Source organism: Musa acuminata, chromosome BXJ3-5 (assembly GCF_036884655.1).
Source record: "Musa acuminata AAA Group cultivar baxijiao chromosome BXJ3-5, Cavendish_Baxijiao_AAA, whole genome shotgun sequence".
In the NCBI taxonomy this organism is placed as follows: Eukaryota; Viridiplantae; Streptophyta; class Magnoliopsida; order Zingiberales; family Musaceae; genus Musa; species Musa acuminata.
The window spans coordinates 536,926-560,940 of record NC_088353.1 but is presented as its reverse complement, the minus strand read 5'-3'; the positions used below and the strand labels follow the sequence as shown (position 1 = coordinate 560,940).

The window sequence follows — 24,015 nt, the reverse complement described above, 5'->3', positions numbered from 1 at the left end:
AATAAAGTGATGCGATGCTTCTAAGTTCTCCGTGAAGATAGGAGTGGCACAAAAAAAAGTGAGCATGGGTTTGATGAGAAACCAACATGAATAAGAACACAAAAGATAAAAGGGGTAGGATTTGAAGGTGTAGGAAGAATCACGAAACATAAAAAAAAGGAACAACAAATGGGATGATGGCTTTTGAAACTTTAACTGGATCGAGATGAAGGAGACTCCTTGTTTGAGGCCTTGCACAACAAATGGGATGGTTCCTGTTATTGTGGACTGGACTAGAGTTTTGCAAAATAATACTAGGGCTATAAATAATACTATATTATTTTATTAGTATTATGAAAGAATCGTTTCTTAAAAAAAAAAAAATTCATTTCTAAGATTGAGTTGTCAAAACTTGATCATGATTATTCTGATTCAAAATCGTTGATTCTTTATTAAATTTTAAATAAAAAATTAAAATAATTTTTTTTATAATTTTATTTCTATGCTTTGAAAAATTAATGTATAATGAGTCTTAAAAAGATATAAAAAAATTGATATAAAATTATAGAATTATAAATCAAATAAGTTTTGAATGCTATATCAAATACGTATTTGTTATCTTCGGGGATAGTCTCTTATTTTCATTTTTCCATCTTAGTTCAATCATCGATACGTGCTTAAACTTTCAACCGATCAAGATACGTCCCCTCCCCCCACACTAAAAGCGTTAGAGTAATACAATCATTGTTAAGATAAAAAATAAATTATATATATATATATATATATATATATATATATATATATCACAACCATCATTTCAAAATAAAAAATTAAAAATATTATTATATATCACATCTATCGTTCAAAAATTATCTCGCCAAACTCAAAAAAGTGATTAGATTAATTTTAAGCATGTAGCTATTCCCAACATTGACCCAACATCGATCGCAATCCACCAATCACCCATCATACTATAAAAAAAATTCCCAAAGGTGTATTCTCAAGAGTCATTGAAACACATTTATCAACTTCAACACTTCATCAAACCATCTAAATCTGTATTAACTTAAGCATGCCACTCTCAACATAGCTTTTTACATGTCTCGACCAAGATCCCCAAACTCTCAACACCTCAACATGTCTCGACCTTTTTACATGCCACTCTCAACATAGCTTTTTACATGCTCCAAACCCAAGTCAATATCGGACAACCAAAATATATCAAGACATTGTTACGTAATAGAAACATGGTGTGATGACATCTCTCAGCTGTAGAGCCTACGGAATACAAGTAAACTTTAGCAACAAGATGTTTTAAGTTTTGGAAATAACATCCCATGATTTGATGCATCTGTCACGTAGGTCGGAAAATTCAGGCAACATATGAACTCGTGCTGAATTCCCAGTGAGATCAGATAGCATACCAGAAGAAAATTTTAGATACTCCCATCTACATACAATCCCAAAAAAATATAAAAGGAAAAAGTTATATGAAAAAAAGTTCTGTCGTTATCTGCCACTCGAAAGATTTACAAATAGCTCTACAAGAAAAAGCAGCTCGACTAGTAATTATATGCACCGAGAATCGTCCCATCTCTCACCCAAATCTTTTGCTCGTCACGGGTAATGTGCATTTAGCATCTCCCGGTATACCATATCAATGAATTCATTGTTCTGCAAAGAACACATTTAGAAGATCAGATCAACTTTAGTCCATAACACTATTCAGAGTACAACAAGCAAAAAGAAATATCAAAAGCAAACACCCTCCCTGAAATGTATACTTCAACTGTAAAAATTCTGTTAATAGGATAGACAATGAATTTAATATCAATAAATGGCCAGTCAAGTCATCCTTGGAGTTGCTTCAGACTTCTGTGGTAACAAGCCACTTAGTTTCAAGCAGAGACTATCAGATCTGAAGAAATAGCAACACTAATCTCCGCTTGAAAAATAAATGCAAAATAAATAAAAATAAATATTCCCAATGGAGCTCCCATGCACAATACATTTGATGAGAGCAGCATTTACAAGCAAAATAGATCAATCATGACAGAGGACTTTCATAAAAAGAAATATCAGAAGTTGATGACATCACCAAGTGTAAGCAGAGTGAATGGTTAGTAGGAAGACACAACATAAGAGGGAAGAAAGACTTCAAGTGATATACCAAAACCATAAGGGAGGGGAAAAATAAATTACTACATGGCACAATGGAACTACATGGCACATCAGAAATTAGATTAAGGGACTGTATCCATAACACTAACTTCCAGTCATGGAATTATCCAAAACGTTTGTTAACTTGCATGGAAAGTTGAGTGAGCAGGATAATGGATGGTAAGACAAAAATGAGAGGACAATGAAAGTGAAAGAATGAAAAAGAAACACACTGCTAGAAATTTAGTGTGCAAGATCTGTACTAAGGAAATGATCATCATATGGCTATTTACTTAAAAACAAGAAACAACAATGAACAAGTTGTATGGGGACCAGTCCATCCAATGCAGTACCAATAATTTATTGTCAAGACCGATGAGAAAAAAAATAGTGCAGCAGAAGGGAACAAAACTTACCTGCACGAGCCTCAAGAGTGCAGCACGGACTTTTTCTTTTGTAAGAATTGGGCCATAGTTTGGAGCCGGAGTAAGGGATGCAGATGGAGCAGGTGGTGGAAATGGTTGTAGTAATGGAGTGCCATATGGACGCTGCATTGTCACTGGAGGATACAGTGGAGGAGCAGTCGGAGTTAAAGATGCTGCTTGAGGCATTGCCAATGTAGAAGGTGCTGGAGTAAAAAATGAAGGTTTCACAAGACTTGTAGCACGATTGATATTTCCGCTACTAGATTCAAGAGTTTCCAGTGGTGGCATTAAGCAGGATGAAGCTGGAAAAGTGGGGGTTGGCTGAACAGTTGGTATCACAGATGGATTGGTACTTGGTTCATTAGAAGTTACAGGAACAGTTGCTGCAACAAGAGGTGGCTGCCCTGAAATTGCTGCATTTGATGTGTTTCCAATGTTCAGAGCATTCTGAAAAAACAAAATAATTTCCATGTCATAAAAGTAGACCTACTGCCTGACGAACACAGCACCATAATTTACTAAAAATAGTATAATTACCATCACATAAAGAGTAGACCATAGTACACCTAAAAGCTACACTTACTAGCAGCAGACACGAAGATACAACTAATGGTACAATAGAGGAAACTAATTAGCAGAAAACATACACCAAAGAAGTTTGTCAATGCATCATCAGGAACATCCGGAATCGGTTGAGCTGCAGATGTAGTTGGCTCAAGAGGACCTTCAATTACTGATGAAGTAGGTACAGCTTCAAGCTCCTCAAACTCACTGTTGCAAGAAAAAGGGAAATTATTCATAATAATAGCCATCCATATTTTACACATGACACAGAAATGGACATAGATATCAAATGTGGAATTACATATGCTTGCAGGTATAGCAGCTACAAATTTCTTGTCAAAATTTTGAGAAAACTAAAAGAACAGACAACTACTATAGACAGTATTCCAAGAAGGATGTAAATTGAAAAGATAGCACCTAATGATGAAAAAAATAATGATCAAGAATCCCCTAAAAGCCTGGATTACACAAAAAAAGGTGTATATTACTTTATGTCCGAGCATATGTGTAGGGAGCAAACAATAAAGCCTTAGAAGGAAAAAGGAAACATTGCTTTCCAAAAAGAAAAAAATAGGTCAAGACTAAACCACAACATATGCTAATAAAAATCATGAAAAGTATAGTAAGCAGACTAAAGGAAAATGAACAATACCATTGGCTGCTACTAAGCATGTAGGACCAAAGGGATAATAGCATATACCTTTTAGAAGATACCTTAGGCTTCGGAGGTACTTTAGAATAGGCATTAAGTATCCTGAATAAAAGATAATGTCAGTCTTGAGCACTATAATTTGTCATATGACAAAACTGATGCAGATGAAAGAGGAATACTGATTGATAATGTCAGTCTTGAGCACTATAATTCGTCATATGACAAAACTGAAGATCATATATGATGCAGAATAAGATTCTAAGACTTCAATTTTAAAAATAATATTAGGAGATGATGAAAGAGGAATACTGAATAACATATAATACTGATCGATCTTTTTCATGAAAACAAACCCTATACCTATTTTAAGCTGACTGTCTTTTCAGGAAACTTGCAGAAATGTATGTCCATATAGAGAATAACATGATGGATCCCATGATTCCAAAAATTAATCATGTATGGAAAAGCACAGTTAAGCAAGAGGTGGAACTACAACTGTAGATTACAATTATTTGTTTCTTAGGTTCAACATATGAATAAAATGAGGAACAACAGATATGACTGAAAAGTCATGACAGAAGAGGAACAAAATGTACCTGCCAAAGAATACCTTTCATAGCTAGAATATGAGGCAGGTAAGTTCTAATAATTTCTTATGATATATATACAATAATTATTTAGTACAGTAAACCTTTGTATGATATGATTATATGGATAATGTCATAGTTCTTCTGAATTATGATCATTAGTCTTCAGCACAAGAATGTAATAAAGTTAACAACGTCTTCAAAATGTCTGACAAATTTTAAATATTTTTGTATGAGATACAAATACTAGGTATTTACTATAATAATATCCTTGTATGATAAAATATGTATCATAGATCTTCATGAACTATTCTTGATTATTTTCCGTTGCTTTAAAAAAGTTTTCATCTTTATATTTCAGTTCCTTGTTTTAAAATGTTAGACATCTAATGGAATATGAAGGTCGAAGAATCTCTCAGTGCATATTATTTATTCTTTTTAAAATTTTGTTTCATATTTTCACCTAATGCTTTGCTCTTTTTTTTATGATTTTATATGTTTCTTACCAGAAAATATTCCAATCATGTCACTCCTAGATAATCTGGTCTGGATTTTGCAAACCTTGATTAAAGATGTACAATCTACAAAGCTAATATGCTTACTATAATCTATAATTATAAAGTATTTGGCAATAAGAATTAACATAAAATCACTTTTTAGAGTTCTACAGTAAGTCTTCAAAGTCATTTAAATATAGTGAAGTAAATAAAATATTGTGGAAATAAAAAATGAAAGAGCATGTTTTCTCAGCAACACTTTGAAGAAATTAGTACTTGTACCTGCTCAAAATATTTGCTACATCTTCACAGTCATGTGAATTATAAAACCATATTCCATTGACTTCTTGAGCTGCATTTCGATACAACAGATATGGAAGATGGATTTCATACTCGAAATCTCCCAAGAGATCCTCAACCAGATTATCTGTTAATCAGATGAATCACAAGTACATAAGTGAACCTATAGGACAAAGTTTATACCAAGCTCATCTCATCTTGTTATATGATCTCTATCAACTTCAACAAGAGACACTTGTAGTTGCAAACAAAAGGACAGAAAATTGTATTCAACCAGTAATGCCAAATATAGAGACAGCACAGGCATATTCGGAAAATATTTAGGGGTGAAGCACATCACAATTTGTGATTCCATCTTGTAATAGTCCATTAACTTATTATGTTGGTAAGAAGTGGCATAAGAATATAAAGATAGCACAAGTGTACTTGGAGAAGATTTAGGGATGAAACCTCAAGACTTCAAGAAAGGTGACCTGGTGCTGATAGAACTACAAACAATGTCACTCAAGTTCTTTCAAAGTAGAATTCACAAAAGAATTGTACTAAGTTTGAAAACCCCCCCAATCATTGAATGGGTAGGGAAGGTCTCTTATAGAGTACAGATCTGAACATAGCTAAAGATTCACCTATATTTAATATGAGTTGCCAATTTATAAGATCCTTCAAGAAGCAAATCAACTCAGTTTAACACCACGAGCTTTTTTTAGAGGTAATTCAAGTCAAATTTTTAAGAATTGAGAATTTGAACTCCCTCCAGAGGGATAATAGATACAGAGTATTTAGTGAATGATGAGGACATCTCAAGTCAATACCAAGTTAGGAGACTGGAGATTGCAACATGAGAAAAATCAAGTTACAGCATACAAGAAGGCTTCGATGAGGCATTGAAATGTTAAGAAACTTATTCTCTGCCAAATGTAATGTTTTCAAATTGTAATAGTCCCTAATAATAATGTACATATTTTACAAAAGTTGTTTTGTTTAGTACATGAGAATATTGTGACTGAGGGCCTTTCTATTGAGTGGCAAGGGTTTTTCCCATGCGGGGGCATCATTCTTAGGGTTGATGGCAAAGCTATAGATAACAAGCATTTTGGTCAAATTTTGTTTGCCAGTTCATCACCATGGAAATCCTGAGCTGTATATAAAAGGATATTGCTCCCAGGAAATATCTAGGAGATGAGCATTAAAGATTTAAGTCAGTCACTACACAATTGTGCAGAGTATTCAGGTGACAGCTATTTGTTACCCTGCTCTTGCTCTAGTATTGTAAGTTTTTATTTTGAGCAGTTATATGCCAAATTTCCTTGTAATTCTGGTGTCCACTGTTTGCCTATCAAAATTGTGAATACCTGCAGAAAGCCAAGACACTTTGCCCTTAGCACCATCAGAATGGCTGACTTCTCCTCATAGTTGTGAGACTAAGGGTGCCACAGGGATTAGCATATCAATACTAAGCCCAGTACAATATGTCCAAAAGAGAGAAGGATCAAATGCCTCAAATATATATTCCTCTGAAGAAATGTTCCTGACGAAACTTAAATGTCATCAACCTAGACCTACATATATAGAGACAAAACACGAAGAAAAACTTATGTACATGTGAGATTTCATTGCTGAATAGATGCTCTATGTGGATAGTTATCTCTTGCTCTATATATATATATATATATATATATATATATATATATATAGAGAGAGAGAGAGAGAGAGAGAGAGAGAGAGATGTATCTAAAAAATTGTTGACTATAGTCTACTAAGCTATAAACAAGCAGATTACTTAAGTTTCTCTCCACTTGTCATTCAACAATCCATCATTCACATACTCCCTTTGCATCGCATAAAACAAAGTTAACCACTACTATTTAACGGAAATGCTTATGCATACCCAAACATCCAAAAAATCAATATATCATCTTCGAACAACATGTATTTCATCATGTGGGCAGAACCTATGTATTCTATATCACAATAGTACAAATTGTTCATTGATGCTCATGTAAGCACAACAATGCTCATAGAGTCCACTCAAAAAAGCAAGATTGATAAAAAGCAATGTAACTGAGTAGCAAACCCCACAACCAGAAGAGTTTAGCTTTGTGAGATCTCTTTCCAAATTCCAAGTTTGATACCCTTGACCCACTACAAAGCACTGCACAAGATATGTATGGACCAAAATTGCAGATTCAAGAAATGTTTGGCAGCCTAGTACAGAGTGATCATTCCAGACTAGTGAAACTAAAGCTGCAAACAAGACGAAATTGCAGACAGAACAAGATTAACTTGTCCGCCAAAAGAAATTCAATTATAGAGCTTGTTGTTGTGAGAGAGAAACTAACTATTCTTACATGCAAATAAGGCATTAATTTATTTGAAAATGCGTACATGACTAGAAGAAAATACCAGTACATGCATATATAATGAGTGAAATTTCTGCTCCTAAGATTGTGAGTACAATCCTCTGCAGGACTAATTTGTAAAACAGATCAGTTGGAACATTAGAAAATAGAAAGATCATGTTCAACCTAAAAATAGTTTTAGCTCATTAAGATCACTTTAATAAATGTCTAATGAATCCAAAAAACCTGTTTATATGATAAACTGACTCTATTGTCCATCAGGCCAAGAAAAAAAAGGCTCTTCTTTACTGTTTGACTACACATTTATAACACATTAGTGATTACAAATAACATTGTCAAGTTCAACATATTTGGCAAACACCTATAAAAAAACTATTTTTAACATGAAACGTCAATGAATTTAGCATGGACCAGTTCGTAACCTGTGTTCCGCCGGTTCATGACAATGAACTGAAATCTTGGCTGTGCATTCCTGCAAAGATGCACTTATTTGTTTGTAATATTCGGCAGATACATCAAAATATGGCAATGCCAAACTAGAAAAGAATATAAAATGACATTCCAATATAAGTTTAGATCTAAGGAATTAAGATCCTAAATCAAAGGTCAGACTCAAAGAGTCTGATGCAATCACAATTAGAAGTGACTACAACAATAAAATTCATAATCGATGGAGTGGAAAGGAAAAAAAGCAATGATAAAAACCCAAATCCAGATTACACAATAGCCAATCTTTCAATCAGTACAAGAGAAAACATCAGACGAGGCAAAACAATTCACTGAAAGATCAACATACATATCCTAATAGCGAGATCAGCAGTTACCTCTTGACAAGGAAGAGCGATCCCTCGACGTCCTTTCGACTCTACGGAAAACACAAACCGTCAAAGCCCTAGATCAGATGGCGCAAAAGCGAAACAAAGACCAGCCAGAAACTAGATAGAAGAAGAAGGGGTCTCCGATCGAGGCGTACCCATCGATTGAGCTCGATGTTGAACTCGTATAAGGTGACGTGGGGAGCGGTCATGAGGACCTCCTCCACGAAGGGGTCGATCCGCTGGAGAACGATGAGGTTGAGAGCTTTGGTGCTCTGCTGGTCAAGATTAGGCATCAGCTTCCCGTTCTGCGTCATTCTCACCCCGCGCCGCAACGAAGCCCTAATCAACTATAACCCCAAACTCGACTCGAGCAGCTATCGATCGAGGAGGCGAGAGGAGGCGATGGAAGGACGCATGGATTGGAGGGCGCGGCGCATGCGATCGCGATGGGGTGCAGAAAGGTGGAGGGGTAAAGAACGATAAAATAAATCATAATGAAAAAAAAGGGGAACGAAATGGCCCGAGAGGTGTTATGGGATTCAGAAACGTGCGACCGGATGATCTTTCACCCGTCCAGCTACCTGATACGCAACTGGAAACTCAGGCGGACCCACGCCATCCCTACGTACAAGTTCAATGTCGGCGTGGATTTTGATGGTGTTTGAATCTCCGAACTGGCCATCATTAAATGGCCAAAATACCCGTAATGTGACGCCACCACGGTCGAGATTGTAGGGATTCTATTACGATTTCTGTGATTTGTATAGCTAATGGCGAATCTGGACCGTCCAAACTGTTCTCCTCACTTTGCAGCCGCCCATTCGATCTCGTTGTCTTGGAGAAGTGGACGGTGGAGATGTGAGATGAGGTTTAGATGTTGGAAATAGGCGAATCGGAGGAATGTTCTGCGTAGGATTTGGAGAGGATCCTAAAGCTCAAAGCCCAAAGAGTAATTTTGGTGATATATCTAAAAATCTTTAGAGATAAACTTATATAGGGTGATTTCTCTATAATTGATCACTTTTCAGCTTTTTCAAAAAGGCAATCCTTTTTAGTTTTGCTTAAGCAGTATCCTGTGATTGCAAAAATACCTAAAACATCCCTCGCTAATTATTTTGGTCAATTTTTTTGCTGGGTTTTTCATCGATTTTGAATCGTTATAGTGTTTTTTTATTTGCTCATTTATAGTATTTTTGATATTTTTATTAAGATATTAAAAACTTTATAAAGTTATTAAAAAAATACTATATGTTTTCATTGTCATTTTTTCAAGACCATTCATTATGACATCATATTTTTTTATTTTTAGTTAGTCATTTACAATTAAGTAGGTTTTATATTATTTTTTATGTGATGGTCAAAATATTGTAACAAGCTAATTTTTATTTATATTTTTTTATGGGTAATATTATCCCTAAACTATTTAAATACATACTTTAATCAAATGATTCATAGTGTGTTTTGATTCTATTTGATTCACTTTAGAATCAAACGATTGTTGATGTATTAATGATTCTTAGTTTCTTAGTGTATTTTGATTCTATTTTACTAATTTATCTTGATTTTTAATTATGTTATAGTATTTTTGTTGAGATGTTTCCTCAATAATATTATGCTTCATTGGCTATATTGCTCATTGATCGTTACGGTACAAAAACTTTAGGCTTAAAGTAGTTTCATCATGTATGCCTTGGGGTTTTCTTTTAGTCGTTGAAGCATACCTAGCTCTAACTTGGGATGTGGCATATAAATCACCTTAACTTCGGAGGTAAAATATGACCCACCCCCTCCATGATATGACTCACTTTGCATTCTGAGTTCCTCCTTTGTTAGTACTATTACCCCATTGCCCTTCATTTCCTCGAATGTCTAAAGCACTTGTTTGCTCTTTCTAACTAGATTGAGAAGATGTTCTCTTCTAATTCATTTGAATCTAAAACTCTTAGTCAATCAATAGCCAAGAGGGTTCATGTTCTACTTTTGTGTAGTTCTAAGGCAGGAGAGAGGACTTCTTCTTTCTCGCTAGAGTGGATAGTTTTGATCAACCCCAAAATTATCAAGGACCATTAGATCATAGAAGGTTCCCATGATCAAGACATGGTCATGACTCTTGAGCTCCTATAGCGCTTGTGCTTCATTGGCTATATTATATCTTCTCTACAGGATTCCTAACTGCATGGGGACAAGCAAACGACTAAGTTTCTTGACCGCCCATGGTTGCCTTGTAGCCAAGGTTTCACGGCTGCAAAGGACTCATTTATAGTTAGAGTTTCCTAACGACACGAGGCAATCCTATGGCCTAAGACTCATGGTTGCAGGAGAGTTCATAGTGGCTAGGATTTTCTAGCGGCATAAGAGACAACTTGTCATGTGCGGCATCCTATGAAAGGGTTCCTAAAATACTACATATAATTAATTAAATAATTAAATTAATTATTATTATATAGTAGTCCTATATAATGATGTATGATGTGGACGGATAATCATGGAATGTATGATGTGTGTGTACATGTGATGTGATTATTATTATTATTGAGCCCCACGAGCCTCCAAATTTTCTCGTTTATTATCAGGCTTGTGTGCTTGTGGCAACGAGACCCATGAGGTAGAGATAGATGATCACGACATATAGATACATATAGATATGTGTTGAGATGCTAACAGAATCGATGAGAACGAGATGGACGATCATAGGGCATGGAGATGCGCCAATGCACACATAGATCGTGATGTGAATGATTAGGCCCACTAGCTCGAGCTTGATCACATTAGACTATGGTCTATGATCATCTAGTATGATTGCTTATGTGGTGTGTGATTGACTATATATATATATATATATATATATATATATATATATATATATGCGATGTATATATATATTAAATATGTATGTGTGCGACACGTCATATTAGAGACCAAATTAAAACCTCATCTTTTGATAATATTAAGTCAGTAAATGTGAGACGATTAGATTGACCATTTGGTCTTCCATCATTATAGGAATAAATCAATTCCCGACGTAGGTTGAGTTGGTCGAGTCTCTCGAGGCTCACTTATATTGTGATTCGAGATCTTGTCTATGATATAAAGATGCTAGTCATATGTGCCCTGCAAGCCAATCACGTGAGTAATGACACGTGTGACATGATACACATTCTTTTTTTCTTATTATTTATTTGATATTTTTCTCACTTTATATTGCCCATTGCATGTATTATGATATTTATGAATTTGTGCAATGAGAATAGGATCAATATGATATCATGATAATGAGAGTGATTTGTCTTTAAACATAGACTATAAATAATCCTATACTAGTGCACTAAGTCTTTCATACAATGCAAAATTTGATACACACACGGAAGACCCATCTCTATGGTATCATTATATTCACTAATTGAATCTATAGTCCTTATTGTCATTGTATTATTCACCGAAGTGGAGCTCCTAGTAGCTCATAATCATATATTCATATGATCCAGTCCCTCGTGGGATAGGTTCCATGTGTATCGCATTACCTCAAACTGTTCCACCATGATCTGCTACACCATATTGCCTCCTGGTGACATATCCCTTGCATTTTGATCAATGTAGGATGAACTCAGATTGCGATCTCTTTATTTGTAGCCTCTACCAACATATCACATGGCCTCTATCACCTCCGATTGTGTTCGCCTATTTGACAATCAACCTTCGTCCACCAACTCTCGAGTTACACCCGGATGAAGCACAACTCTAACATAATCCATTGCATAGCAACTCCTGAAGTCCATCGACTTCGCTAAAGTTGATGTACCATTGTTTGGATCCTGTGTCTCTGCCCTCACCAACATAATTTTTGCTACATACCACTTTCTTCACAGCAACTCAAATGGTAACGCTATGGTATATTGAACGTTGTGGAAACAAATTAGAGATAACATTTCAAAAATCTCCTATGATTCCTTATGACATACAAAAGAGAAAATAAATTAGAGATAATATTTCACTTGAGATCTATAAGCAATCATTTTAGGAAATAATTTATAGTCAATACAAATTATATGATATAATCATAGACTTCGTAAACTTTGAACAATCACATAACAAAGGGTCCAAAAAAGTTCATTGCAGACCGAAATGCCCACATGACACAACCTTCATTTATAAGTTTAAAGCGACCATCAAAACCAACTAAAATGGGATTGTTAAGTCTACTATCAACTATATATATACTATGCAAAGCATGAACAAAATCGAAAGACACAGATATAAATGAATATTACACAAACACCTAAATTATAATTTTTTCTGTGACACGACGTTGGTCTTTATTAGGAGTTTCATTACCATATGGTAGGTTGACACTATTGTTCTCAACTTGTTGAGCATGAGTCAACCTATGATCATATTGTATGCCGATAGGATGTCGATTACCATGAATTTGGTCATCACCATTTTGGAGTAGGGCTCATCCTCAAATGTGATGCATAGATTCATAGTCTCGAGAGGGTAGATGGAGTGGCTAGTGAACATCATTAACGAAGAAATCATAGAGGTGAGATCGTTAGCCTAGAGCCTATGCTTTTAAGAATTATTAAAGTACAGGATATCGACAAAACTACCTATATCAGTTATGACCCTCTTCACTCAAATTGATGATAATATTAATTTGTCTCTCCACTGACCCCTAAGGTTAGGGCGAAGGTTCTCAATACTTCCGAATGAACCTCCTAAGATGTCCGTAATGAATGGGTTCTTCGATTTGCTCCTTCAAATTACGATAGTCCTCTGTGTCATGGTCATAATCATGTTGGAAGCGATGGTACTTAGATTTATCCCTCCTCTCCAACGATATCTTCAATAATTAAGGGTCTTTTAAGAGCCATTTTTCCTTTATATGTAAAAAAGACTTCAGTTCTATTCATATTTAAGGGAGTTGACTCAGACCTCGAGTGAGACAACTCTGATTGGTCATTTCTTCTTCACCATGGTGATCTCGAGGTCGAGGCTGATGGTAATCACATATATCTCGACCTTTTATAAATTTTTTTGTACTTACTTGAGACCATTGTCTCTGTAAGAATATATTGGTTATCCCTCTAGTGCACCTTGTGTACCGTCGTAGATAACCTCTCTACCAACGATAAAAAAATAGAGATGACTTAAGCTCAATCATGAAGGCATATATTATAAGTGATGGATGAGCTTCTTGCACGTCTCAGATCTTGTTAGTGAATCAAGTGACGGGAGATAAAAGTTCATCAGGATTGACTCCTCTTATATGTTTTGAGTGAATATGGGCCGACCCAAGGTGGGGTCGATTAGACTTTCCTCTCTAGATTATTGAAACTCTCATCACATCTTTTCTGAGTGTTAATTCATTTGTCATAGTTGAATTATTAGGAAGTTATCTATCAAATATGCTTATTGAGTCTCGGATTCAAGCAAAACAGAACGATGGTGTGACGATGTATTAAATTTAATGGTTCGAGAGCGGGGAGCTCCCTTAACTAGTAGTTTTACGGGCCTTGGGTGATCCTAAGATGGTGGCACCACGTTAGGCTGGAGGATCTCGACTTGGTGCCAGCGGCAATTGAGGTATTGATCCCGATTGAAATGGTGGCATTGCTTATTGGGCTAGCTAAGGCAGGAGTAGGGCGATAGCGTACATCATGCTCGTTAGCATATGTATTCACTATGCGAGGTTCAGGAACATCTTAACAAGGATAAGTAGGTGGTTCGAGGTCATCTTTGAGGCAAAAGGCCTAGGTAATATGAATAGATACTAGTATCATGTTGACATTTGTGCTAAAGTAGATACATTTATATAAGGGAAGGATGACAATTGTCCCCTTAGTAAAAGTGATATAGGTCAGGGCCTCATCATTGGAGCATTCATCGAGAGAATTGATGGGCGGACATTCCTACAATATCAAACCCTCATTCTAGTGCAAAAAAATGTTAGGAGAAATCGTCATCGACATCTGAGTCAACCCAACATATATCAAACCCAATAGCATAGGAGTGTTTGAGGTGGCTCTAAGGTGGAAGTGTTGAGCTCCCGGGCGTCACTTGTACTAAGATCGATGTCAGAAAAAAATTTTCAACTCGTCCCTTCAACGCCCAAGCTTGTGATTAAGGTCTCTTAGTAAGTTTAAGATTTTTTTTTTAGAAAGAAAGCCTCCGGGTGTAACGTCTAAAATTAGTTTTTATACGTGGTCTTGAAAAAGATAATATGTAATCGCCTAAACATTTCCCACGACTTTTTTTTGTTGTATGATAGTTTTTATGTGGTAATATATTATTGATTGACCGTTAATATATTATCTATTAATTAAAATAATGTTTATTGATTTGTCTTCTTTCCAACAACATATACATAGCACGCTCTCACAGTAGATAGCACATGAATAATTAGTCCAATTGCTAATTATTTTAGTACGATAATTTTCTAGTACCATCCCTCGGTAAACTATCGAAAACTTGACTAACGTTTTTACCCGAGGGACAGATTTGGACATTTGAGACCATTCCAACATCAAGTGGCAGGTGATAAGATCACCGAAAATATTCGGACCTTCACTTCCCTTCAGCCACACTAGGATTCGGAGTTCCTCAGCTGGATCCGACGAAATCGGATTCGGATCATGTTAAGAATAAGATCCGCAATATTAGGGGTAACGGCGTCAATTCACTACCGAAAGAAGCCCTAGAATAAGATCCGAACAAGGGCGGCCTATAAAAGGCTCGTCGGATACAGACTCCGTAGGGTTCGTTGCTCGCGGAGACTGAGGCGGCGCGGGGTGAGGAGAGAGACCGACGAGGATGCAGATCTTCGTGAAGACCCTTACGGGGAAGACCATCACTCTCGAGGTCGAGAGCAGCGACACCATCGACAATGTGAAGGCCAAGATCCAGGACAAGGAAGGTGCTCATTTCGTCTTCGATCGATCAGATCCCATGCCATTGTTTCCCCTGGTTCTTCGTCAGCCTTTTTTCTCTTTTTTCATCCGATTTCAGGGATTCCGCCGGACCAGCAGAGGCTGATCTTTGCCGGGAAGCAGCTCGAGGATGGACGAACCCTAGCCGACTACAACATTCAAAAAGGTTGGATGTTTATTGTGTTGTGGCTTATCTCTTGTATAGATTTGAGTTTCAAGTGTTTTCGCCAACTTATGAGGTTGTCGTGATGTTATTAGAGTCGACGCTGCATCTTGTGCTGAGGCTGAGGGGTGGGATCATTGAGCCCTCCCTTATGGCTCTTGCCAGGAAGTACAACCAGGAAAAGATGATCTGCAGAAAGTACGCATGCATTCCTTGTCTATTCATTCTTGTAGTGAAATTGTCCGTTTGACTTTTGTTTTGTTGCATAAAAATGGTACTTCTATATCAAATAGTACTGCACCGTTCAGTTGAATTTTGTCATCGAGTTCCATCCTAAGGCTCTTGCTGCCTCTTGATCATGGCTGTGATTTGCCTTTGGAATGGAAAATAGTTTATTGATTATGGAAGGTTCAATACCGTGAATTGCCCAGCGCACACGAGTGGTTCAGCTCTGGGGATGGAGAGTATACACAGCCTTATCTGTATGTTTGAATAGGCTATTTCCATGACTCGAGTTCTAGTTTCCAATGTTGCGATAGAGCAATCTTACCATTGTGCCAAGGTCGGTCCTCGAGTTTAGTGTATATGGATCTATGGTTTGAATCCTTCATGCTCTATTCGTGCTGTAGAGGTTGGCATAGATCCAGAGATCGAGTCTCCTTTACTTTGTCAACTGCCTCGATCTATTTGCAGTTGATTTTCATTGGTGGAACATCTGCTCAAAGAATCTTTTAGACATAATAAAAGTAAACTGATCTGTTTGGAATATTTGTAGAAGGCTGCCTTTCCAACAAATCGAAAGGTAGCATGTCATTCTTGGTGGTCATTCCTTCGTTCCATCAAGCTGGATGGTTCTTCTGGAAATTTTCTTTTATGGTATTTTAGTATCAAGTAATTGTATATGCTTATCGAGGATCCATGTTCTTCACCCTTACCTGCCTTGTCAAGCATACAACGGATGTATCTTTCCCCCATTTGTACATTCTACATTAAGATCGATAAATAATTGGGATGATTTATGCTGAAAATAAAGCCTTTCATTTTCCTTTTAAGTAAGTGCCTCTATTTATTTAGCATGATAATTTTGTTCATAGAAATTTTTTATATTAACTAATTTTACCCTCCTAGATGTTATGCACGGTTGCACCCAAGGGCTGTCAATTGCCGGAAAAAGAAGTGTGGTCACAGTAATCAGGTAATTGTTGTCTTTTACAGATTGATTATTCAGGATTGTTCCTTGGTATTGTTGTGAACCTAATGTCTTTGTTTTGTCTGTTTCTTGCTTTGTTTGTTGCCAGCTGAGGCCTAAGAAGAAGATCAAGTAAATTACTTTTTTGAATTTCTTTTGGCCTCCCGAGGCAAAGATATTGGCGCGGACACCGATTCCTATATTTGATCATCCTGGCCTGGAGTCTGTCTGTTATCACCTTTTGTTATTGTTTTGAAGTGGCATCAAGACATTTCTTGGATGTTTTGAATTATTATTTTCCATTCTGAATACTGGTCTTCCGGTTGACAGTGGTTTTATTTCGAATACTAAGGACATCTAATGGTGGGAATTTAAGAATGAATTCAATTTAATTTAATTCAAAAATTAAATTGAATTGTTGGTTGTGTTTGGCAGCTAAAAACCAGGGTTAGTAGGTTTCTTATTGACTTCCATGTCATATCATTAAAATGCATTTCGATTGATTTTGATAGATTTAGTGAAAGATGGTTCTTTTCATTATTGAGATTTGGTGAAAGATTGCTATATAGTTTTGAGGGGCTTCCTTGTAATCGTATTTATTCATCACTGTGGTAATCTTGCAAATTCTAGATGCATATTATCAAGTTTTGAACTAGCTAAATATATAATAAGATTAAATAATCCTCATCACAAGTAAATGATGTTGCAATTTGTTAAAGATTTTTCATACCTTGGAACAACGGTTGGACTAGTACATCTTCCACTTGGTTGTCGAAATTGGATAGGATATGTTATGACAATTAAAACATCAGAAACTGAAATAATAATGAAACATGATTTAACTAGGAAATAAAGATTAATTGTTCTTGATGTGCATAAACCGCCAGGATCGAGAACAGCCACATCATTTTCCAGCTTCCATTAAACGAGTCTAGCATCATATAAAGAAGGAAATCACATATATTACCTCATGCTCAGGCTTGGAAACCAGTCTTTCACCAGGGTTCGCACTTCCAAGAGAAATGGTCACTTGGAAGTGCGAACCCTATATGTTACCACATCATTTTCCAGCTTCCATTAAACGAGTCTAGCATCATATAAAGAAGGAAATCACATATATTACCTCATGCTCAGGCTAGGAAACCAGTCTTCACCAGGGTTCGCTCTTCCAAGAGAAATGGTCACTTGCAGGAGCGGTTGTTGCAGTATTTGTGAACCATCCCCTCGGGGAGCACGAACATGTCCCCTTGCTGCAGTCTTAATTTTCTGCGTCATGACAAGTAGAGCTGCACTGTGACACAGAATCAGAACGATGCAAATGCCTGAAATGCCGTAAAAGAAAGATGCAACTCGTCACATAAAAGAGCCGGAAACAAGATGCAACTCGTTGCAGAAAAAACGGAACTTATTTCGACAGCTGAATGATACTGCTTTGAATAATTGTAACAGAGCAGTGCAAGCTGGATGGAAACTGGAGCAGAAGCATTGAATTCCCACCTCAGATGGAGAGGGTAAACCTGTAGGCACTCAGCGCACTATCCGGTTAACAAACAAGACAAGCAAAAGGGTTTGTGGTATCTTCAACCACAGAGAAGCTTCAGTCTGCGACTTCTGCAGATTTCTTTGGTTTAGACAAGAGATACCAGCCCAGACCACAAGCAGCAGCAACTGTCCCAGCAAGTACGGCATAGTTGCGGTTCTCGTCTGTTGAAACACCAGCAGCAGTTGATGATCCTGGAGGTGTGCTGGGCTTCACATCAGCTGCTGGGGTTTGCTCTCCTGGTTTTGGGCCCTGGAAATGAAGATGTTCAGAGTTTGCAACATTAAGATATAGGTATAAAATTATCTTGGCATTGTGTGAAGCAACATTTTACATTACTTGATTGCAAGTAATTGAAGATTTTTCTTAGTCACTTATCTGTTGCTGAATCTAAAAAAATTTGGAAAACTAATATGATGGCAATACAACTAAGCAATTGCATTCCAGACCCTCCATCCGCTGAGCTTATTTAAAGCAAAGTTTAACAGAACAGGAATATCAACAATGAACAGTAAAAGTCAAGGCTATGAAACCATTGTGAATTTCCTACTTCTACCATGTCATTTCTTTTAGAACAGAAATGCCCATTAATGAGAATAAAAACAAATATCAGAAATACAGAATTCCGTTTCCAAGAACTAAAGCAAACCCCAGAACTGAACTGGCGATCATACCTTATGCGCAAGCTTCTCTAACTTCTCTTTCTCCATTTTCTGCAGCAAAAAGGAACTTAATCATTACAGATACATATCACTTTAGATTGTTTTCCAAGAGGTTAAAAGAATCTTCTGACAATGCAACTATGACGATCTATTATCGGTTAAGTGAAGATTCACACAAGTAAAGGTTTTTGTTCATTGAGACACAAAAGAACCCTCAAAACTTAAAACTCCTTCAATACCATGAGACATAGATATTTCTTATTTATTAACACACAAAGCATATGAAACTTTAAGCAGTAACAAGATACAAAAATTAAACTTTACACAATCAAAGGAAGATGCAAAAGGTTCTATAGTTAGATGAAAATATACTAGGAATATCCTTCAGTGACACAATGGATGACATCAGTTGCAATTGCATTTAGCCATATTAACTGCAGGTGGTGGCAAAGGCATCCCCCATGAAGTTCCTATTATCACTGTGAAAATGGAGAATAAGCATGCAACAAAAGAGCCAATCCATCTAACCTGAGGTCTGCAGAGGATTTTGCTGGAATTATCTGTTCTTGAGTTAGGTAATCTAGTCTGAAATTAATTCAGGTCAGGCTCACACTGTAGTGCAAAGCAAATCAAGAAAATATGATCTTTTAAGGAAATAGGATCTTTCCAGTCCTGGTAAGACAACAAACAACCATAATCCTCCAATGACTCATCGTCTCACCCCACTCCAAACAAACATCGAAATCCCAGTGTAAGGCAGAAGGTGTTGCTTGATCCCAATATCACAGTCTTAGTCTTTTAGATTTGCATCTTCAAATAATTTTTGGACCTAAAATCATACAAAATCTTCTTCTTATTCTTCTTTTAGTTTTTTTCTTCTCAAAACGAACTAATCAGCTGCAACTCAAACTAACACAACCATGTGCAACTACAAAACTTGATATCATAAAAGAAAAAAAGAGCTCAAGACAAAGTTGCCAGATTAAGTGGGGGTTGATTATCGAAGAAGGATATCGTTGTTGTATTGTATCTTAGTCAATCCAACAAACCTGAATTACATTTTTAAATAATTGGAAGGCAAACATTTTATCATCCAATTCTTTTGCACCCTAGAATGAGTGTGTCCATTGAAAATCCAAAAATCAATATATGATGTGCTGGTTCAAAAAGAAAAATTAAATATTAGCAATGCTTTTTTGGTACTATTCCATTTCAAAGCTGCATTGGTGAGGTATGACATATAACACTATCAAAATGAGATTAGTGGCTCCAACTTAGCATCCGTATAGGCCTAGAAGATGCTCTAAACACCCATGTTATTAATTTGCTTGACCATATTAATATGCACTGATAATTTCTAATCCCTTCATCAACATGTTATTCAAAAATTTATTGCTAATTGTTCTGTTCTTGCAACATCCATGACAACTGCTCTAGATGCATCCAACTAGTGTGCCATCATAGATGAACCATAAAACCTTGAACACGATAAATGCTCATGATTTAGAAAAACGTTTCATGCAGTATATTGACTCTTTGAAACCAAGAAATTCCAGGAAAACCACTTTAGTTCAATGCCTTCACATGAGGATGATAGGTTAAGGGATATTATAAAATGATGCTCATTACACTGTCCAATCTACAATTGTACAAATGTGATACATTTCCATTCAAGTAACTTCAGTGCAACCATCTTCCTCGTTAATTGAATCCTAATCATAGGTGTAACATAAGAGGATTGATGGAACATCAGTGAATCTCCGTGTGGATGAAATAATTCCAAGAAACAACAACCAACAAAATACTGCAACATGTAAAATCTATAGGTGGGGAAAAAAGGGAATGCCAAACATGATGCAAAAATAAGTTTAACAGTTCCACCATTTGAAGGCAAAGTGTTTGATGAAGGCTTATTACATCATGAATATACAACAATGATTTATCAACATTAAATTTTGAATAACATAGTAATGTAGGACAATAATGGGAATGAAAAACTGAGAAAACCTTCAACAACATTTTTGTGAAAAAGTTAGAAAAACAAGGGAGCATGGAATATGTTCTTGTTAACACTTATACTACAAAAGACAGTTTTATAATCCTTATCTTACAATGCCCAGATATAGCTAGGCAGAGTCCTTAGCTAGATCAATAATCTTCTTTAGAAAAACACTTTTCCATCATAATCCATGTTTTTTCTTCCATTTGCAAAGAAGAAAATTTGAGGGAGCACAGAAGTGAAGATAGGTAGCATCAAGCCACACTTGACATGAACCACAGAAGAAGGTCAAAAGAAGGCTTCCATTCATCAGAAAATTTATAATCATTCATAACTTACCTGCATTCAATCATATCATACATGGACAACCTAAAGCCAATATATTAGAAAAAAAGAAATGCGTGGAAATAAAGCTAGATCTATACATATCAGCTCCAAGCCTCCGACAAAGAAACACGATGATTCCTTGTCATGGTAATTTCATAGTGGGGCATACAACATTTGCCAATGATTCCAGTGTCACAAGCACATCACATAATAGTCTAGTTTGCCACACAAGTTTCAGGCATCCACACCATGCAGCCTCCCATCTTCTTCTTCTTTCCTCCCAAAACTACACAATCTAGTCAAATCTCATCACACTCTCACTTGGCCCTACTCTTCACGGATTCATCCACATCAATTCCAACTTCACATTTCATCAGGATATATGATCCATTCATTAAGAATCGATAATGTAAAATACTAATTTAGGGCGCCTAGAAGCAAAAAATCTACTAGAAATTAACCCTAGCAGCGAAAGATCAACAAGAATACAGGAAGAAAGAACCGGGACCAGGGTAATAAGAGGGATCAGATCAAGGCGAGGGGACCTTGATGTAAACGTTCTCCGCCGCCTTCTCCTCCTCGCTGAGCACCTTCCCCCCGGTAGACAGCCTCCGAGCGACGTACCTCGCAGCGATCCTCGCAGCCATGGCGAATCCGAATCCAAGGGTTTCTCGAGCTCAAAGAACGAGCCGATCAGCCCCTCAAAACCAAACCTCCGATTCCTTTTATTTCCTCATATACCGAAAGTACCCTTGACGTCACTCACAATCCGACGAACAAACCGAAGCCAAGTGGCGTCCATCAGCGATCCGCTCTAGCCCGGCCCGTTCTTAAGTTAAATCCGGCCCAGCCCGTTAATTGATGACCGGACCCACTTCCCTTTTGTCGGCCACCACAGTCTGTTGGTTCAATAGTGCTTCAATAATATAGAACGGTTTACGTCGTAGTTAACACACTAACCCCGAGTCTACTGCATGTCCTCACGAGAAAGACTAAAAAGATTAAGAGGCCAAAGTAGTGGAGCTCGTGAAACGAGCAACACGGTGGTTGAACGCACCCACCGCTTCCTTCTGTCGCTGAGGAGGACATGGCAACGACTCCACTCCACAATAGAACAGTATATATAAATAAATAAATATTTTTAATTAATTAATTTTACGCATGATTTGCGGCTCCGTCGTCTCCACTAACCGCCACCTAAGGTGGGCTTCCTCTATAAATCTCATTCCTGTTCCCCGTCTACCAGAGTCGGCCACATCAGGCCGTTCGTTCTGTTGGAGATTAGCGCAATCGCATGATCGGTGGCTTGGGCGATAGATACCCTTACTGTCCTTCAAGATTCCCAAACTCGACCAATTTCCTTCTGTTTCCAAGCCTCCTCGCCTCTCTTCTCCTCTCTCCCTTCTTCTTCCACGGATGGGTGAAATGGACGTTGATGGCGAGACCGAGGTTGCCGGAGCGCCGCGTGAGAGGTGCCAGATGCCGCCACCGGAGGAGGACCCTCACCTTCCGCCGGAGTCATTCCAGGTACCCATCGGCGGCGACGGGATCGACTGGACTGACCTCAACGCTGTCTTCGATCGCGACGACTCCACCAAGGGCAGCACCAACCCCAAGTCGGCCAACGCCAATCCTAAGTCGAGATCCATCTCGGAGCGCTCGTCCGCGGGCCTCAAGGCGAAGCCCGCGGTGCTCGGCCTGCCGAGCGCGATCGGGACCCCCGGATTCACCGGACGGGCCTCGAGACGGCAGCGACCGCCCTCCGGTCGGATATTCCCGAAGAAGGGCGCTCGGTCGGGCCGGGAGTCGGCGGCGGATCCGGGCTCGCCGAAGGTGTCGTGCTTCGGGAAGGTCCTCTCGGACAGGGAGAGGAGAAAGCAGGGGAGGAGCTGGCGCTGGGCGAGCTGCTTCGAGGCGATGTGCCGGTTGGGAGACGAGCGGAGGAGGGGATCGCCCCCGTCGGCGGCGAATGCGGGCGTGGCGTTCTTGCCGGTGGAGGCGGGGTTGGGAGCGATGAGGAGGTTCGCCTCGGGGCGGAGGTCGGCGACATGGGGAGAGGAAGAGGCGGAGGAGGGGCAAATGAGGCATCGCCATCTGAAGAGGGCGGTGGCAGAAGTGGAGCACAACGGGAGTGGGGTTGAGTGAGTGTGGGTGTCTGTTGCTTTTCCTAAAAGAATAGCTTGGTGAGCCCGTTATGGGATTGAGGATGTACGAGAAAGGATTGTTTTCTCGATTTGTCATTTAAACAGTATATATATATATATATATTGTTAACTTAATGAACTTGTAAAAATACTCGTCAGTTTTTTTTTTCTTTTTTTAAGATAAATGCAATGAAATTTTTATCCCAATAGATAAGAATTCGAACTCTTAATCACCAAATTGTTAACAAAACATTATGGACCTTTAAAATTCTTAACATAAGATAATTAAATCAAATATGCTTTCAGTATACTAATATAGTATAAAGGTTTTAAAATGAGATAAAATATTGGTACAATGATGTTATATCATATCTAAAATCTCATTAAATATATTAAAATAAAATTTTTAAAATGAGGTGATGAGATACATTATATTATACTTCAAATATTGATCCAATGATTATATATCAGATCGGGGTTAATGATTCAAGAACACATCCAAGTACTGACTAACTTTGATTATATATAAAGACTCAGATTTGACATCTTATCTCATATATTTTGAAAAGTATCGACTAACTTTGATAAAGATAAAAGAGAAAGTTCAAATCACATATATACATCTACATCGACTAATAAATTAAATATAAAGTTTATTAAATGAAGATTTAACCCTCAAACTTGCTAAAACTATTGTTTAGTTCAAATATAATTTTATATTAG

At 37.5% G+C, this 24,015-nt stretch overlaps 4 protein-coding genes across 4 annotated transcripts; 2 read left to right on the top strand and 2 right to left on the bottom strand.

Moving 5' to 3' along the window:
• Positions 1-1,276: 1,276 nt before the first annotated feature.
• LOC135637597 (mRNA-decapping enzyme-like protein) lies at positions 1,277-8,804 on the bottom strand. The gene is made up of 8 exons (XM_065150222.1): positions 8,498-8,804; positions 8,349-8,389; positions 7,947-7,996; positions 5,147-5,291; positions 3,829-3,882; positions 3,212-3,335; positions 2,556-3,011; positions 1,277-1,653 (listed from the first exon to the last, which is right to left on the bottom strand). The coding sequence occupies exons 1-8, from the start codon at positions 8,654-8,656 to the stop codon at positions 1,597-1,599; spliced, it is 1,086 nt and encodes a 361-aa protein (XP_065006294.1). The 5' UTR covers positions 8,657-8,804; the 3' UTR covers positions 1,277-1,596.
• A 6,284-nt stretch (positions 8,805-15,088) lies between these two features.
• Positions 15,089-16,947, top strand: LOC135638772 (ubiquitin-ribosomal protein eL40 fusion protein). The gene is made up of 5 exons (XM_065152156.1): positions 15,089-15,255; positions 15,348-15,434; positions 15,527-15,629; positions 16,560-16,626; positions 16,730-16,947. The coding sequence occupies exons 1-5, from the start codon at positions 15,153-15,155 to the stop codon at positions 16,754-16,756; spliced, it is 387 nt and encodes a 128-aa protein (XP_065008228.1). The 5' UTR covers positions 15,089-15,152; the 3' UTR covers positions 16,757-16,947.
• Positions 16,948-18,007: 1,060 nt separating this feature from the next.
• Positions 18,008-21,867, bottom strand: LOC135638773 (uncharacterized protein At2g27730, mitochondrial-like). Its single transcript, XM_065152157.1, has 3 exons — positions 21,694-21,867; positions 18,835-18,873; positions 18,008-18,412 (listed from the first exon to the last, which is right to left on the bottom strand). The coding sequence occupies exons 1-3, from the start codon at positions 21,793-21,795 to the stop codon at positions 18,218-18,220; spliced, it is 336 nt and encodes a 111-aa protein (XP_065008229.1). The 5' UTR covers positions 21,796-21,867; the 3' UTR covers positions 18,008-18,217.
• Positions 21,868-22,409: 542 nt separating this feature from the next.
• Positions 22,410-23,427, top strand: LOC103983664 (uncharacterized). Its single transcript, XM_009400919.3, has one exon. The coding sequence runs from the start codon at positions 22,565-22,567 to the stop codon at positions 23,291-23,293; it is 729 nt and encodes a 242-aa protein (XP_009399194.2). The 5' UTR covers positions 22,410-22,564; the 3' UTR covers positions 23,294-23,427.
• Positions 23,428-24,015: the final 588 nt, after the last annotated feature.